Consider the following 18,543-nt stretch of genomic DNA (forward strand, 5'->3'; position numbering starts at 1 on the left):
TCTGTAAACCATTAGTATATTATGTGCATTGTACATATCTGTAAAATTTCTACTTATAGTAATATCCACCTGTGTATCCAGCTGTAAAGCTTGCTCACAATACTTGTTATCTATAGATTATATTCATAGGACAAAAAAATATCTGTAAAATTCTGTTTATAATAGTATCTATTTCTTTATTTATTCAGTACATATCCATCCTGCACTTATGAAACCATTGTATATATCCTGCACTTACTGCTATTGCACTTCTGGTTAGACCCAAACTGCATTTCGTTGCCTTGTACCTGTACCTGTGTAATGACAATAAAGTTGAATCTAATCTAATCTAATCTAATCTAATCTCATGTTTGAGTAATGCTTAAGATGTTTTTACATTTGCAGGTGGACACATATGATAAATAGACATAATTTTAAACCCTTTTATAATACAAATAAAAAAGCAATGTATCAATCCTCTAAAGAATAAGCTCTTTTTTTCATTCTTTGTAATTTAAAAAGCCATCAGTGTGTCATATACTGTAGATACAATGTGAAATGTGCTTTATGGTGAGTTAGCTAACAAGTTAGCTAACAAATAAACGGGGAAAGGTACTTTTCTAATTTGAGTAATGTAAGCGATGATTTGATTTTGCTCTGCAGAAGGGCTGGAAACCTGAAAGTTTAATAAACTGGCTTATCTACTTGGCGCGCTATTGGCGGGTTTGACCCAGCCATAGACAGTTAAAGACATGGACCAACCGAGCCCGTTGTTCCGGACGGAGACCAGTGAAGGATATTAGAAGCACCTTTCCGGTGATGGCTGAGCGTTACTGCGCAGCCTCCAACTGAGCTTGACAACGTAGATGTGATGTGAGCAACCTGTCTGAAAGTTGTAAGTCTTCTGGTAGCTGTGCCAAGAGAAATCTCAAACATTCTCAATCAGCATAGACGGAGAGCGTAGGTATACGTAAATAGATGAAATAGGCACAGGCTAATTATTGCTAACTAAAATGGTAGGTAAAATTAGTAATTAAACCAAAACAGCTAATGCTAATCCAAACTGTTTGCGAGTTTCTTCTGACAATACGGTGATTTGTTGACTATGCGATAGCAAGTCGCGTGGTTATGATACAATTGTTAGCCAATTTTTACAAAAGCGTCTGCTACGGAGCCATAACGTGAAATACAAGGTAATGGAGCATTTTATACATTGTCGTGTTTCTTTAGAAATAAACAACGGACAGATAGAGTCTTTAAATGCTTTAGATGTAAAGTTATTTGCTGTCAAAGTGATGCAAAAATGAATGGCAGTCAATGGAATGCTAACGGCGGGTGAGTGCTTCGTAGCTTGGCTTGGTCTGGTGACAGCCACACTAGGCCATGTGCAAACTTTAAATTTAAAGTGTGTAACTATTTAAGGTACATCCCCCAGCTAGATAGTAGAAACTAGCAGAAAGTTTTAAAAGTTTTATAAACCAAGCATTTTGCGGTGATGAAAGAGTGTGCCATACTGAATGCAGAGCATGGTTACAATTCAAGTAATAGGTAGTTGTTTTAGACATTTTAATGCAGACATATTGCATTATTAGCTTTAACTATTGGAATTGTGCAATTGTTCCAAAATTCACAATTCATAAGCTTCCCATAGAAAATATTACTTCTATGCTATGCGTTTTAAAGAGTTGACTGTCTGAAGCACTTCGCTTCAGTAGTTCGTTGTAGTTAATGTAATAGCCTATTGCTTTAAGTCAGTGGTGTAGTAGCCGTCCACTAACAATACAAGACAAAAACACAAACAACAACATCTTAACTGCAGTTTTAGGACTGCTTTGACTGGCATGACCAAAACTATGTAAATTAGCACATTCTCAAAATCTTGTAAACTCTTCCATGGCAAGAACAACTTCTGTTGCATGATAGTTATCCCAAATGGAGTTTTGGTGTTATAAGCTATTTGAAGGGTTCCACTAGCAAAGAGAAGCCTTGACATTTTATGTGAGAGCTGCAGGACAAATGCCAGCATATTTTAAGAGACACTGCAAAAGCAGCGCTGAACAATCTGCCTCACTGACACTGTCATGAGCTGGGATGGTGAATTTTGTGTACTGACTATATTTGTATGTGGCTATGTGTGTATCGATATGTTCTTATTTGCGCTGACTGTGGAAACAAATATCCATCCGGGACAATTCATCTAAATCTAATACAGCTCATGAAATACAACCACAGTGTCAGGGTGACGGGAGGCGGCCTTCAACGCCAAGTCATCTTCTCCCAGCTGGCAATGGGTAAAATGATCAGATTAGGGAGATATAAAAAAAACTCTGTGAAGGCCATCCTTAAAGAAAAGTCAGTACTCAACCTCATGAGAAAAACAACCTTCAGATCCACTGTCGTGATCACTGTCCAACCAAATTCACAGCATCAAGGACACAGCACAAACAGGGAAAACCCCCAGACTTCCTGATGTGTCACTGCTGTGGCAATGTAGAACAGATGTTCATTAGTTATTGTGCTACTGAATGCTTCGGTACCGTCTGCCGGGCAGCAGCAGGCAGAACAGTTAATGGCTGGGACGATTTGGGTCTCTGATAATCCTGTTGGCCTTCTTCTTACATTGCTGGGTGTAGAGCTCCCCCAGATCAATCACAGAGGTGTTGCATCTCGCTAGGTTTAACTCTATACATGATGTGATTGGCCTGATCAGAATTCGTTTTTTACAGCTCATGTCCAACAGAGAGTTGCTAGACGCACCTTAACTGCAGATTACATTTGCTGCCGATAGGGTGCGACTAGATTTCTAGGCTCTTAAATCGTCTTTCTTCATGTTTCTTAGGCTTTATGTCCCCTGTACAGCAAGGGGAAATATTTTTAATGATTTGTTTGTATTTCTTTAAATAGAAATAACATTTAAGGCACTGTGCTGGGTTTCAACTTCACCTCTGGCTTCTAAAGGATCCACTGTGAGCATCAGTTGAACTTCATGAATCATGTGATGTGACTGTCATTTGAAACAAGAATTTGACATAATATATCAAGCAATATGCTTTATAAAAGGGAAAAGCAAGTAATGTTTTCCTGCTTGGTCTCATGATGGCAATCGTGTCTCACTGTCACTATGAATAATGATGAAAAGATTTGTTTATATTGGCTTATTGTCACATCATGACGATGCAGCACCTGGGTGTCAGGTTCATATTGGAAGGTTTTGATGACAGCAGCTCTGGAAAACAAAAGATGTAGGGCACCTGATGATGAGGAATTTGTTCTTGTGCCATGTATGACTAACTTAAAAGCGTATGTCTTAAAAAAGTATGATGAAACTAAGTCATATGACATGAGCTCTGACTGTGACAAATGTCAGAATACTGTCCAGGTAGTGGTGCCAAGAGATGTTAGGACTTATGAAGGAAACTTATTTAGTAACCTCAACTGCCTCAGCCTTGCTGTTGCAACAACAAGTAGTGTTTCCGGCCAAGTTTCTAACTTGGGAAGCCAGAAGATCTGACAAGCGTTTCCCAGAAAAACCTTGGCCTTCAGCTGTTGTGGCCATGGCTGGAGAAAAGGATGTTTCAAAAGCTGATGGGTGCACTAAAAGTAATAAAGAGTTTTTTCCACAAACTTCTTCAACTGAGGAAAAAAATGCTGGAGATTCTATTTCTGTCAATCCCAAAACATTGGAGCGCACGGTGTGCACAGCCATGTTGCAGTAATGACTGTGCTGACTAGTTTGAGTTAAGTATGTGGCAGTCTATGAGTAGTTGTAGTGGGCTATGTATGAAATAGTACAGTATAAACATGAAATATAACAGGACATGCTGACAAAAATTAATGAATTTAAAACAAATTCTGACATACAGTATATGAATAAATAGATATAGGATATGTACACACACAAATATATGTATATATATGTTTGAAAAAACATGGATTAAGACATAATAATACTTTTGCTTTGAGTAATAATGTGAGTCTAATTTGTTTTTTTCCACAAAGCGTTCAATGACCTTGTTGAAAATTACAACTACTCCCTCTTTGTCATTAAAAAGTCAGAATCTTTGAATATGCAAAAGGTGTTTATTTCAAAAGTTATACTGGACCCAAGCACACACATCTTCCAGCACAGTAAAGGCCAAACATTAAAGGGAGTTTAAGGGGATAGGAAATAAGCCCTGAATTCCCATAGTAGCCCAAAACTGATTCTCAAATTCAATGTGTGGTGACAACTGTAACATTTTTGCTTTTCCTAATATTTAATGGATGTAAAGTTTCCGACACACCAACCCGACGGCCGACCGTCAGACTGACTGCCTCCCCGAGTTGGCCGAAAAAGTTCCTCAGAACACACCCAAGCGATGCCGACTTCACGTTGTGCAAGAAATGGGCCATGCAGTTGCTAAATCTGTCTTAATTTCAGATCGACAAAGGTCAGTTTGAAAGATTTTTCGTCAGATTTTGAGAGGCATTTCTCACGCTTATCCCGTTCGTCATTTCCAACTTATCAATCAATCAGATTGGTCATTGAGTCCAATTGCCCACCCACCGATTCAACATATCAAATCGGCAAAAATGAAGGCCGAGGGCTCCTCCGACTGACGACGGCACGGAACACACTGAACAGACTGGAGAACCGACTCGAGACTCCTCGCCAGACTGTCCGACGGCTGATAATGGGGTTGGTGTGTCAGCGCCTTTAAACATCTCTGATCCGTGTCAGATAGAAAATATGTTGGGCGACAGTAGGCTACATTACTGAAAGTACTGTTTGAAATGAAATCTCAACTTATATTGATTAATCCAACTAAAATAAAAAATGCTATTTTCCCCTTTTTTGCTGAGTATAGGCCTTCTGGAGTCTGACTGTGCTGGTGATGATAGACCTTTGCAGATGTTAGCAGGTGTAACATCTGTATTATCTGAATAACCGACCACTGGCCTATAGCAGCCTGCCTACTGTGGGGCACTGGGAAAAATACTCTGCAAAGTGATTAACTTCAACAATCATTTTTTACTTGGGGAGAAAACACAGAATGGACTGAAGAGTAGAGTATCTGAATGGGAAATAGGCTCGTGCCCTGAGGAAACCGCAGAGTCCATAAACATGTAGCAGGCTTACACATATGATGCATTTGCTTTGTATGAAACATACATGACGTAAAATTCAACGTGAAAAAAATCAAAAAATGTTAAATTTGAAAAAATGTAAAATCATTCAACGCTCTGCTTTTATTTCAGTGGGAAAAAGTGCTCGCGTTTGACGGATAGGCTATAAAGTCCTCTCCTGAATTCCCTTCCCATCAAACCTAACTTGAGCGAATCGCTCTGATTCTGAGGATCTCAGTTAAGGAGGAGTTAGGGACTGCTGGAGCTCCCATAGGACCTTTACCAAAACTGTTTTTACCCAACGTGGGGGTGGAAGAGACCTTTGTCGTGCAAAGTTCGGTCTCTTGGCCGAGTAAACACTTTCTGGGAAATGAGCCAAACTAACCGACAGTTATCTCGGAGCAAAATTTGGCTAAGTGGGGAGAAGAGAAAGACAGGCGACGCTGTGAGCGCTCCCAGCATGGCGCTAAAAGCTGAAGAAAGTCGGGTCTATTTTACTAAAAACTCCAGAGAAAAAAGTGTCGGTGGGCTGATGGAAGCCGACAGTTTGGACGCACACGTTTACAACTCCGGACACATTAGTCCACTAGCCTGTGACATGGAAAAACCCTGCTGCCAGACAGCTGCTGCTCCTCATGAGGAGTCGTTAAACGCTGACTGCCGTGTGGACGACAGTCGCTCTTTTTCCGCCTGCGCCACTATCTCGGAGACGGCCCGGGAGCTGTGCAAAGCTGTGTCCGTGTCGCTGGGACTGAACGAAATGGACGCCGCTTTGGCCCCGCGTGCCGCAAATGACCATATGCGAGGAGACTATTTGTTCGGAGTCGGAGCCGTGCCTCTGAAGTGTCCCGGAGCTCAGGGTGCTGTCACCGAGTACACGTGCCCCGAGCGCTCCCTGCACGACCATACGCAACTGGTGGAAATGTTCAAAAGTCCAGAGACTAATGCGCGTCTTCAACACCTCACCTCCACTCGGACATCTGTGGACGAGCAGAACTTTACACTAGCGTGCGAGGCTGACGACACAAATTCAGAAGAGATCGATAATCTGGACAGAGCGCGTGCTGCCTCTTGTTCTTATGCCACATCCGCGCCGGGCAACTTGGCACACTTCGGTCAGACGGCTACGGAGCGACCGTGCCGAGTTTACAAATCCCCCGATGAAGCGATAGACTTCGGGGAAGCCATGGAGAACAAGTTCGGGGGTTATCAGCCAGAACAATACAACGTCAAAGTGGAATGTGAGGACACGGGTGAATCTGCAGGGGCATTGTGGAGCAGTAGTTACACCTTTAATGAGAAGTACAACACTCAGTGTTGGGGCTCGAGGCAATGCATGGATGCGCAGAGCACAGGTGCCAACACCGCGTTCATATGTACTCCATATGAGCGGAGCGTCATGCGCCCTGAGCAGTGGTACCCTGGCGGGATGCTGAGGCCGCCTTATCCCAACCCCAACTACGTGAAGACTGAAGTTGGCGAATGGCTAGATGGCGCCTGCAATGACACCAGGTGAGCAATAATAATACAAATAATAATAATAATAATATTTAAGAAGAGTGTAGTATGTGATAAAGAAGCTGAAATAGCCTAATGTTTAGAGAGCAGAGAAGGGTGAGTTTGTTCTAACTGCTAGAACGCATTTACACTCTGCCCCTTATTTAGTGCCAACCATCTCCAACTTGACCACAGTCTAACTTTGTTCTGACCCCGACATGAGTGTCAAGAGTCTGTCATATGAAGAGGTTTTTTTAAGTGGAGATACAGTATAGATAACATTTCAATGGCAACAAAATGCAACACTTTCTCACAATATAACCTAAATGTCATCATAGATCTGGATAGATTTAGACTCTCACTCTGCTTTAAAAAAAGTTTTTTTAAAGACATTTATGTGAGGTATTGCTGTGTTTTTTTTTTTTTAATGACAAGGAGTACATTTATTCTACACTTGTTTTTTTTCTTCAGTTAAAAACCAAATGTTAAACTGAACAGACCAAACAAAATCTTCTACTGCATGACACAAGTGTATTTGACGACATTATTAGGCTACTTTTAATAAATGCTTTGTAAACTTTGTAGGAATATATTTGGCTGGTTCACATTCTTGACATTTTAACGATTTTAAATATTTAAAAACAAAGTTCCTTCTGATTATATAAGAGTGGAAAGAGCCCTTGTTAAAATAAATTTTCAACTTACATGTTCCTTTATTTTGAGTAATTCCCCATTATAAAGCCACGCTTTGTGAAAGGTAACACTGTAAATAAAATGGATAAAGTAATACTAGCTGTAAGATTTGTTAAACATCAAAATTCACAAAGTTCTGTTGAAAAGCAATTTATTATTATTTCATCCTTGTGTGCTTTTTCATCAAAACATAAAGAAACATAGTTTTCAGGGTCTGCAGCGCCTGCTCATAACATAACATCCATATGAACATGGATGAAGAAAGTGTAATTCTATTCTTTAATACAACTATTTCACAATGCATCCAGTGAAAATATGCATATCACTGAACTGTGTTTTTTGTCTGCTGATATACGGCTTTGCTTGCAAGCATAAATCGAGTTTTCTTGTAGGATAATATTCTCACTGAATTTGTTGGATTATTTTCATAAATAAGTCAGATTTGACTTTACAGAATACACAAAGAATTACAGAAAATAATGTTTGATTGCAATTGGTTTCGAAGGGGAAGCAAGTGGTTTAAAAAAAAAAAATCGGTTTCAGACGCGTGCAATTTTACAAATGTATCCAAAGCTTTTCACATGCTTTGTTAGTGTCGTAATGTTATAAATTATTTGCACGGTTGTCCAAATCTGAGTGTTGCCTCCAGGAATACAAAGGCCACAGAGTGTTGACTGACGGTCACAATGTACCATGTGTACCCCAGCCCAAGGCGTCATGCTTTTCTCCAACAGTCTGTAATTTCACTGGGCCGGTGAATCATTGATAATGATTGTTGACCAGATAAATATAAAGGAACTGCTTGAAATACATGATTCCTCGCATAGATTTGCTTCTGTTTGTTTGCCTCATTTGAGAACGATGACACCAATTGGTGGCTATATGAGCACATAACATAAGTGCCATCATCCTCTAAACCAAGCAACCGTATGGGTTGTTTATGTTGCTAAATAAGAAACATCTAAGCACGGAATGTAGATGAAACAGTAATCAGTGGTGTACTTAATGTGAGGACACAAAGAAACACTGTGATCTAAGTTTTTCTGTTTTCAATCAATAAGACATAAAGCCCTGAACATGCTTTGCCTAATGGAAGAATGGGCATTCTACTGATATTTTTATGGTCATTTGCCTTTATTGAATATTTGGATTGCAATAGGGAAAAATAAGGATTGCAATGGGAACGAGAGAGAGCCGATTGATCATTGACAGATGTCCCGAGCCAGACCTCTGTCTCAGATTATGGCTTATTCAGTTTAGACTTGGCGAGCAGGATGTCACCAAGCGTAGAAGCATAAAGACACGGGAGCGCTGAGAGGTACAGGTTTGCTGCTGCTTAACACCTCAAGTCCTGTGACTTGTTTCAAGAGGCAGCTTTACTGGATTGAAATCGGAGAAATTGAGGCAGCTGTAGCTCAGGTATTACAACGGTTGCCTACTAATAGGAAGGTTGGGGGTTTAATCCCTGACCCTGCAGTCCCATGTCGAAGTGTCCTTGGGCAAGACACCAAATGCTGCGCCATCGGTGTGTGAATGTGTGTGAGTGTTTATGTGATGAGCAGGCTGCCCCTTGTACGGCAGCCTTGGCCAACAGTGTGTGAACGGTGAATGGTTCCTGTACTATGTAAAGGCGCTTTGAGTAGTCGTCAAAAGGGCTATATAAATACAGTCCATTTACAAATTGATAAAGTCAACGACCTATAATGTTGTTTAGGTATGAGGATGTGTTGCATATGTGATAATTTTATTGAATAGGATGCATTGCTGTAGATTAAACTGCCCAACAGAACATAAAGGAGTTAAAATGAGCACAACCATAACCATTTAGAGCAGTAAAATGCAACAAACGCATTAATGCAGCAGTAATGTTAATTCATATATTCAAGTTTCAAGTTCATTTTGCTGATAATACTTTTGCACTATTGCTGGAGTAAGGTTTTGAATACAGGACCTTCACTTGAAGTGGAGTATTTGCTGCTTCCACTTGTACTGTAAGTGAAAGATCTGAATTCTTCTTTAACCTTTGCATTCGGGCACAGCTGGTTGGGCGTACATAGCGTGGCAGTTATGTGTAGTTTGGTTTGAATACTGGGTCTCTAGCTGACAGTGTGGCCACACTGGTCAAAAGTTTCTAATTATAATTGTCAGACACAGACAGTGATGAATTTATCTTTAACCAACCAGAATTTAAGCATTTAACATAGAGCAGAGTGAGAAGTGGACCCTGTATGCCTCCGATTTGGACTCAACTGTTGGTGGAGTGAAGTGAATTATATCGTCTGGACTAGGAGTAGAGCACATAAGCTCAACAGTGAGCTCAAATTTCAGCGAGAGGAATGCAGAGTACAGGAATTCATTAAAGAAAGCTTGCTAGGTAGTGATAATATTGGTGCATTTGCAGTATTTGATTGATCACCCGGCCCTCTGACTAAGAAGCAACTGCATGCCGTTACTTCACAAATGAGTAATAACAGATGGTAGCCCACGGATAAACTCTGATACACAGTTTCCAACCGCACAAGCTTACTTCGACTTCAAAATCTTCATTAATGCATATTAGTTTTAGCAAATAATGCAGAGTGAAATGAGGCAAACAAATAAAAATGAAACAAGCTGAAGCAAATCTGTGCAAGAAAGCAGGTATTTCAAACAGCACCTTGAGATTTATCTGCTTAACAATCATGGAATTAGCTTTTTTTAATCGAATACTGTTGGGTATTTTATCCTATTTTATTGTTTTGTTTTATTTTTATTTTTATTGACAGGTTTTATTTTATTGCAGTCCTGCGACCCTGGTTCTACAACCTAAAACACTTAGAACAAAGTTTTCCATTCTAGAGTTTATTATAGAAAACTATTGCTGTTGCATAAATATAGTAGAACCCACAGAGGTACGAATACTCGTACTACTCTGCTGCAATAATCAAATAGCATTGTTCACGGGCAATGGCTTCAATTCGATTTCACTGACATTTACAGTTGAAAACCATTAAAATATGAAAAGACTGTTTACGTAATTAAAGACATTTTTGAGATGTTTCACACAAAATGGTTTGGTACTAGTATAATGTAATAGAAAACATTCATCTGTATGGGTCAGTGAATATGTGTTTTTGCACATTATTTAATTTTTTTGTGTGTGCATCGAATGTCTTTATATTTTGTTATACAATAATTTGTATTCTTAAAATATATACATTCCAAGGGTGTGGCTACACATGAATTTGATAATAATATATAACAGAAATATTAAAGCCAATCTACAATAGAAGTATAGTCAAATCTGATCATTTATAAAGAATAATCAGTATTCAAGACAGTATGTCAAAGAAACCTTTAACCCCAGACAGAGAATGAGAAATCTATATATTTAGAACATACAGTAAAAATCATTTCCATGTAACACCAGTGTCCCCATTTGTCTTCTAATTCCCCTGATGTGACCCAAAATCAGCCAGGACACAGTTCAGCTTCACCCTTGTCTCTTTTACAGCAAACCTTGATATCTAAGTTGCACGTCACTGAGGCAACGTTATGTCTGAAGCTTTTCCAATCTCTTTGTGTTCAAGGCTGAAGCTTGAACCCCCCCCCCCCCGTCTTGGCTGTGTGGATGGCGCGGAAATCTTTCCCACACGTTTCGTCCCGTCCTCCTTAAATCGCACACTTAAGAGGCCATAGCACGGTTAAGGGGAGTGAACAGTAACTGCTCTGGGGTCACAGTTTGCACAGTATTTAACAAGTAAAAAGCAATAACTGTTTGGACATACTGTGGTATTTGAGCCCAGGTTTAGGCTTTATTTATACTAAAATAGGATATATTAGTTTCACAAGATAATAAAGCCAGAATACAAACAATTGAAATACCTAAACAATGAATAACAAGGAGGGAACTCTGAGACCACGGACCTTGGCCAAGGCTTTATCGTGATCTTGCAATGTTAGCGAAAGTGACAGGTGTATCTGCCCCGTGATTCTGACCTGCTCCAAAATGTAAGGGGCTTCTTCCTGGCCCATGCTACACCTTACCACTAAGTTCCATAAAAATCGGGCTGGTAGTTTTTCCGTAATCCTGTTAACCTTCTTGGCGGGGGTAGGGAATTACTGTAAAGCGACCCAGTGGGGATCTTCAACAATGGCTTCTAATGAAAATAAATAATGATGAAAATGTATTATACATATGTAATACCAGTAACCAACAATCAAATGTCAGTCATCAACAGAGGATCCGTAACATTTTATTATTATTATTAATTTGTTTCTAATCATCGAGTGTGTTTTACTGTAGCCCTTCATGGTTTATAGAAGTCCTGTTTCGTGTTCATCTGCAGGTTCGAGGTTGGCAGAGAGCACATGTTTCCCATGGAGTTCTTCTTTCCACCGCAGAGAATGTGCCTGATCTGTTCAGACGAGGCATCTGGCTGCCATTACGGTGCGCTCACCTGTGGCAGCTGCAAGGTTTTCTTCAAAAGAGCTGCAGAAGGTAGAAGTTAAAGGGGGTCACTTGAGTTTTTCTACATTGATGCTAGCACTCAAAAGCTAAACCTGTTGCCTTTTCTCTCAGCTGGAATCACATTCACAGATAATGTACTGTACATCCAGCGTTTAATAGTTTCAATCATTCAACAGATGTTTGTCTACAAGTAACCTCTGGTTTCTGTGTCCAAGTAGGCAAACAGAAATACCTGTGTGCGAGCAAAAACGACTGCACCATTGATAAGCTAAGAAGAAAGAACTGTCCATCTTGTCGGTTGAAGAAGTGTTTCGAAGCTGGAATGACTCTCGGAGGTAGGATGGATTAAAATACTGAAATCTGCTTTAAAAAAAACCAACATTATTGTTTTTTGTATTTTTTGGGTTTTATTGGTTTGTTATGGCGTTACTAACCACTGATTATTTTGTTAGTGTTACCTGTTATCATCAGTTGCATTTCACATTAGATAGAATGTGTGCAGTAGCAATGTGCATTAAAAATACATACATGTGTGCAATATGGACTATAATAAACACTGTGCACAACATACAGTATGAACAAAGCACACTACAGAGAAAGTGAAGCCATAAAAGTGAAACTATTCATGGTTTCCCCAAGACCAAGTACTTTAGTCTCTCTGCACTGCACATCTTAGCTGACTCTCCTCAATTGCAGCATCATCACAATAGGGGATGTTACTGATAATCAAGCCCCTGACTGAGCTGCCATGCAATTTAGACCTATTCCATTCACTTCTCCTTACTGTCAACCAGACCTGTTCGTCATATAAGGCTGTAAAGATTGACATGTAGTGGACTAATTTTAGTCCTGTGTTCAATTTTCACTCTCTTCCATTTTCTCATTCTGTTAACGGTGAAAATTGTGCAGGAAGCACAAAGCTGACATGAGACATGTGAATTAAAGCAGCAGACATGCTGGTAATTTTGCCACCAGTCACTGACAAACCCATGGAGGGAAAATGTGATCTAATGCTGCGATTGTAAGTATAAAAGCACACCTTTTTCTAGCTGTGGTTAAAAAGAGCCTCCTTTTACTTATGTTCTCATCCTGGATATGTAATTCACTGGCAGAATTTCATAGGAAAATGACAATCATTTGTAGAAGTGGAGGCAGAAAAATTAGACATTTGGTCTCATTATCCCAGAGGGCTTTTACTCAAAATACTTAAAGGAAAATATCTGAGTGATAAATACTGAAAGAAACTGTGGTTACTAGTTTGACTTATTTGATTTCTTTTTTTGCTTTGTTGGAAAATCTCAAAAATTAAATTGAAGTCATATCAATTAAATTATAAACTTTGTGTCACATCATTCTGTTATTTATTTCACACCTCGTAGTTTGGGTCTAAAGATTAGCAGTGAAACCTCTGAATCTTGTGTTCATTGAGTTTGCAGAGTTATTAATTATATCCACAAATAGAAGCTGAGCAGGAAGGCTATTGTTGCCAAACCATGATAGCTGTCTCATTTTCCAGCTTCTGTTTCACCACCAGCGAGTGAAAGTTAGTTAATGATTTACACAAGCTGGCATTCTCCTCCAACTTCTTAATGGAAAAAGGGCAGTGCAGCGAAGTAGGACTGTCCTGGCATCAGGCGTCAGTTTAAATATATTCCTTATTCTATTTAATTTTTTATTTACCCAGTTAGTTGTTCTTGAAGAAACGTTTACCTGCTTTAAGTGCAAAAGAGTATTGACTCAGTATTAAGATCCTTGCGAGTCACTGAACTCTCACTCTACGCAGCTCTGGGGCAGCCCTATGTGTCACATCTCAGTGGTAATATTGGGGTAATGCTATGAGACCTGTACTGAGAAAGTATTGGTAATATAATACCATATACCATATAATTATAGTTTACTGCACTATTAGGAGAATTTATTGCAAAGCAAAAAGGGAAAGGGAAATGCCAATAATAACAAGGTAATAATTGTGTAATACAGGCCAGGGCTGCAGACCATTATTTGGGATGTTGATTAATCTAATGATTATTTTCTTGATTAATCAATTCAAATTGATCAAAACATAGAGAATGAATTTGCAATAGTAGAAAACAGAAAACAGCTGCAAATCCTTACATTTGAGAAGCCGGACCCAGACAATCTGTGGTATATTTTCTTCAGAAATAACGAAAACAATTAACCAGTCATCAAAACATAGCCAATTAATTTACTGTCAATTAAGGAAATGAATTAATAGAATAATCGTTTTGGCTTTGGTGGAATAACATGCTATTAATAATCATTTAGTGTGATGTTAGTGTAAAATGTTAACATGTAAAATCTTGTTCCTAGTTAATCGTTCTGTTTGGTGTTAAGCAGAACAAAGCCCTATAAGCATGAGAGAGAGATCAGAGATAATGGCTCTGGCATTTCTTAAGTCACTGGAGTAATCTAACAAGTGATTTTGCATTTCTCAGACAAAACTACAATTTATGGTTTCAAGTCAATATTCTGGCCTGTGATAGATTAAGTTTGAAGTGATTTTAAACTTTTTTGTGGTCACCACATGTTCTTTCTTGTTTTGTTAAAAACTATATTCATTACTAAATCACATTCACTGTTTGTAATAATCAGTTTAAGTGTGCAGCGCACAGATCATATTAGAGATAACTAAGGATGTTAAGGATGCTTGTTGGCTTTTTCCCTTTCCTTTATTGTGTTATATGTCATTTGCTGTGCATGTTGTAGGTTTACAAAGTCAAAAAGTCCACCCAAAAGGGAGTTTCCATCTCCAACAGAAAACAATGTTCACAAACAGACGTTATTGCTCGCCTAGCCGCTAGTTTGGCACGCCCTCAAACCAAGCTAGTTAGAGCAGAGGCCCGAAGAGTTCAGATAATTGTATCCCCATGTCCAGGAGACAGTGCGGAATTAAAACGTTACGTATGAAAGACTATTTTCTTAACATTTAAATAACGTAGCACTCTGAAAGGTCTTGCTCCAGTCTAGGTGGCCAAGCTGTTTCTGGTTGTTCTGCCAGTGTTTCAGGATCAGACTTGGGTTCAAACATGTGTTGCTGAGCCGAAGCCTTGGTTAAAGGCTGAAGCCGGTTTGTTTTGGATCACACTAGCAATCTTGTTGGGGCCCTCCCTACGCCCTGCTTCTGACTGGCTATTAGTCCTTACCTACAGTAGGTACTGTGCATGTGCGACTCCCATCAAAGATGCAGTAGAAGAGAAAGAGAAATATATAATAAAGTGTGTTTTTATAATGCTCAGTTAATGTTTTGTGTGTGCATTCATGTTATCTTAGTTTTAGTTTTGTATGGATAATTTAGTGTTTGTGTGTATCTACATTACACACTAATGGCCTCTTGGCATTGAGGAAGTGTTCAGTGCCATATACACAGATTGGATTTTTATATCAATAAATTATTTCTTTAATAGTGATACATAGCCTAATGTTTTATATTTGTGTTTCTTTGCATGTTTACCTTAAAGTAGCTATATGTAACTTTCAGTACGCTTTGGACAAAAGCAGCATTGTTTTTACCGCACCTGCTGTACAGAGCTTTATTGCCTACTGTATATTACTGAGTCAGCGTTACCGGGAGGGCTTACAGTCTTGATGAATATTTTGCTCATACAGAAAATCATTTGTTTACAATGAGAGAATAAGTTACAGATGCATTGTTGCATTTTAAGTGTTGCATACAGTAACTTAACCTATTTTAGATGTATAGTGAAATAAACCGGGTATCACTGTTACTGTGTCACAAGCCAAAGCATTAAGAGATTGTTGTAGCAACCAATGTAGTGTTGCAACGTGGTTTTCACACATTTCATGAAACCCAAGGACACTACACAACTATAACCTCTAAACTATATAGCTAAATAAACACAGATTTTCTGTACTGATACAAATACAGAAGAAATTGCCTACTGGTCATGACATGAAGAAGAAGAAGGAAATAGTTTATGAAGAAGAAAGTGACACAAGACTTTGTGGAAGTTTTTTTTTTTTTTTTATCAGACCTCTCACTTCTCTCTCTTCTTAGAGTCAGACTCTCTGACACAAAGCTCCCTCATTCCCTTCCAGAAACACAACTTACATTGTTGAGCTAACGATGTAATGACATCTACAACCTGGACACCAAAGGGAGAGTAAAGTGGGATCTGCAAAGGCACACATTGCAAAAAGGCATTTCAAGAGGTAGAAAAAAGTGTGAAACTGACCTTCGTGTTTTTTATGCAATCAAGTCACACCTGGCAACCTAAAAAGATAGTTAGGATAAAGATGGTGATTATAATGGGGATGAGACGAGTAATGACACAGAGGGAACGGGAACAAAAATGTGAGTATATTGAGGAGAAAATGTGCAATAAATTTTACATGTGCAATTTGAGTGAAAATGGGCTTGAAATGGATACGTCTGCAGCTTATTCACTGGAGGTCAGTTTTAGCTGGAAAAAAATCTATGATTCTGATGCCACAGCTCAGTGCTGGTCAGCCAACGTGTACTGACTCTTTATGCAGTTAGGTGACCACATCTCCACTAATTCATTTTTCCTCTCAATGTAATCTGTGAGGGAAACAAAGGCTGTGCTTAAATCCAATATTTGGATGTCAACCTCCTGTTTCTATTGGCTTCAACTCAAGCACTGGGATGTTAAGGTTAGCTCAACCCAACCTATTTACACGGTACTCTGCAAAGATAAGATGCCTGCCTGTGTCACATTTGATAATCCTGGGGGAATTTTTAATTAACCATTTTTATTTGAAATGTTTGTCGTAGGATCAGACATGAAAATGTGAGACTTGCCAATTATTTTCTTTTCTAATCTACAATTGTCTTTCAACCCTGATGTTTTTGACTTAAGTCGTAGCTATAACTGGCAATTCAATATTTATCCGACTGAATTGAAAAAGCCAGGCTGCCGTTTTAATGAGACGTTCTCTACACAGAAGTTGCAAGAGGCAATCACATTACAATTAACCGTTACTTTTTATGATCAGTCAAAATTGATAAAATTGAGGAAAGAAATATGTTGCCTCATTCTCAGATATTGATTCTCTAAGATTTTGTTTTTAACCTCTTAAAGCAAAGACAGTTTGATTTGAAACAACAGAAATGTTCTTCACTGCAAAGAGCACATAGTCACCATTTATGTTTGACTGTCACTCACTCTCCAGCACAGCTGTCATTCTGAAATTACAGGCTGAGCTGAAGCTTAACTGTCTCTATAACTTGTGGAAATAAAAAAGTCAGATATTGAGTGCAGTGAATGGTTGGTGGGCTTAATCCTGATAGTTAAAGAACCAACTGTGTTTGGCAGCTGTTTAACAGAATATAATTACTTTTTTTCTGGTTGTATCACTGCTTACGGTACAAGGCAGTCTACTCTCAAATCAAAGACCTGGCTGGCTCCAATTTAGTTTGTAAGTGCAGGTTGTCATATGGAGCAGCTGCCTCAATAGTTTCAGCATTTGTGGGAAACAAAATTGCTGCTTCGTCATTGCTCAAGACAGAGCGGGAGTTGTTTTTTAAAACACAGTATTTTTTGTTTTGGGCCTTTTGTCGTCTCTTAATCCTTACATGCTTTGGAGTGCGTAAGAAAATACAAATGTACACCATAAAAATAAAAACAACATAATTTATACATCTACATTCCCGGCAAGCTCTCATTCATCATGACCACAGGCCTTTCCATCAGATGAGGCTCATCTGTTTTCTTTCAAATGGAATATGATTCACTATCTTTGACAGTATTAGTAGATCAGTCTGAGTATTGTTGGGTAAAATTGATATTACCTAATATACACAGACCTGAGGGCTGACAAATACAGTATTCGTACTAGTATCTATGATTGTAAAAATGTTTTGAAAGGGAAACCCTGTGGTATCATCACTGGAGCATTGGCTGGTCATTGTGCACACCACATTTGGCTGTAATAGGAAGATTTTTAAATCAAAAGCAGAATATGCACCATGGCTCCAGAGACAAGTCTTTAGAGCAAGGACAGCTGGATTCAAAATTAATCAGATAGGCTGTTTAGAATGATTTGCAAGTTCCATACAAGGCTAGTGGATTGGAGATTGAAGACTAGGCTTGCTTGTTAACTGGTTGTGTGACAAAATAGCATAACAAAAAATAATACATGAACTGGTTCTTAATTTCTTGCTTTTGATTGTAGCACGTAAACTAAAGAAGATTGGACAACAGAAAAACCCCGAAGAGGATCATCCTCTTCAGGACCCTTCAGAGGTCATCCAGAATTTCTCTCCTAAATCAGGCCTGAACTTCAACTCCCAGCTGGTCTTCCTCAACATCCTGGAGTCCATTGAACCTGAGGTGGTGAATGCAGGGCACGACTACGGCCAACCAGACTCAGCTGCCAGCCTGCTCACCAGCCTCAACGAGCTGGGAGAGAGACAACTGGTCAAAGTGGTCAAATGGGCAAAAGGATTGCCAGGTAGGACACTAGTTGAGGTTATCAACATCTGAAAATGTTTTGATAATATTGCGGCACAACCAGGCAAAAGTATACACCACAGGGGATAAGAAAGTAAGACTAATGCAAATAGGAAACAGAAATGATACAAGTTAATTGATTAACCAATAAAATAAAAAAATAAAAACAAAAACAAAGATAAGAGGCAATAAAAACTGTTTCAACAAATGTATGCAATAGGGGGCCTGGACAGCTCAGTTGGTGGAGCGGGCGCCCATGTGTAGGGGTCTGCTCCTTGGTGCAGCGGGCCCGGGTTGGGCCCTGACCTGCCCCCCTTTGCTGCAGGTCATTCCTTTCTCTCTCTCTCTCTCTCTCTCTCTCTCTCT

General features: G+C 39.2%; 1 protein-coding gene across 2 annotated transcripts in view; it reads left to right on the plus strand.

The window, feature by feature from the left end:
• Positions 1 to 5,217: 5,217 nt before the first annotated feature.
• The window catches only part of LOC116700253 (androgen receptor), a gene marked incomplete at its 5' end in the record, with an annotated part of 20,984 nt that continues 7,658 nt past the window's right edge, over positions 5,218 to 18,543 (plus strand). Inside the window, 4 exon segments of one of the 2 annotated variants that reach the window (XM_032533290.1) lie at positions 5,218 to 6,597; positions 11,604 to 11,755; positions 11,941 to 12,060; positions 17,900 to 18,178. In XM_032533290.1, the coding sequence (XP_032389181.1) occupies positions 5,456 to 6,597; positions 11,604 to 11,755; positions 11,941 to 12,060; positions 17,900 to 18,178 (1,693 nt within the window). 2 annotated transcript variants of the gene reach the window in all.

Source organism: Etheostoma spectabile, chromosome 13, assembly GCF_008692095.1.
Source record: "Etheostoma spectabile isolate EspeVRDwgs_2016 chromosome 13, UIUC_Espe_1.0, whole genome shotgun sequence".
Taxonomy (NCBI): domain Eukaryota; kingdom Metazoa; phylum Chordata; class Actinopteri; order Perciformes; family Percidae; genus Etheostoma; species Etheostoma spectabile.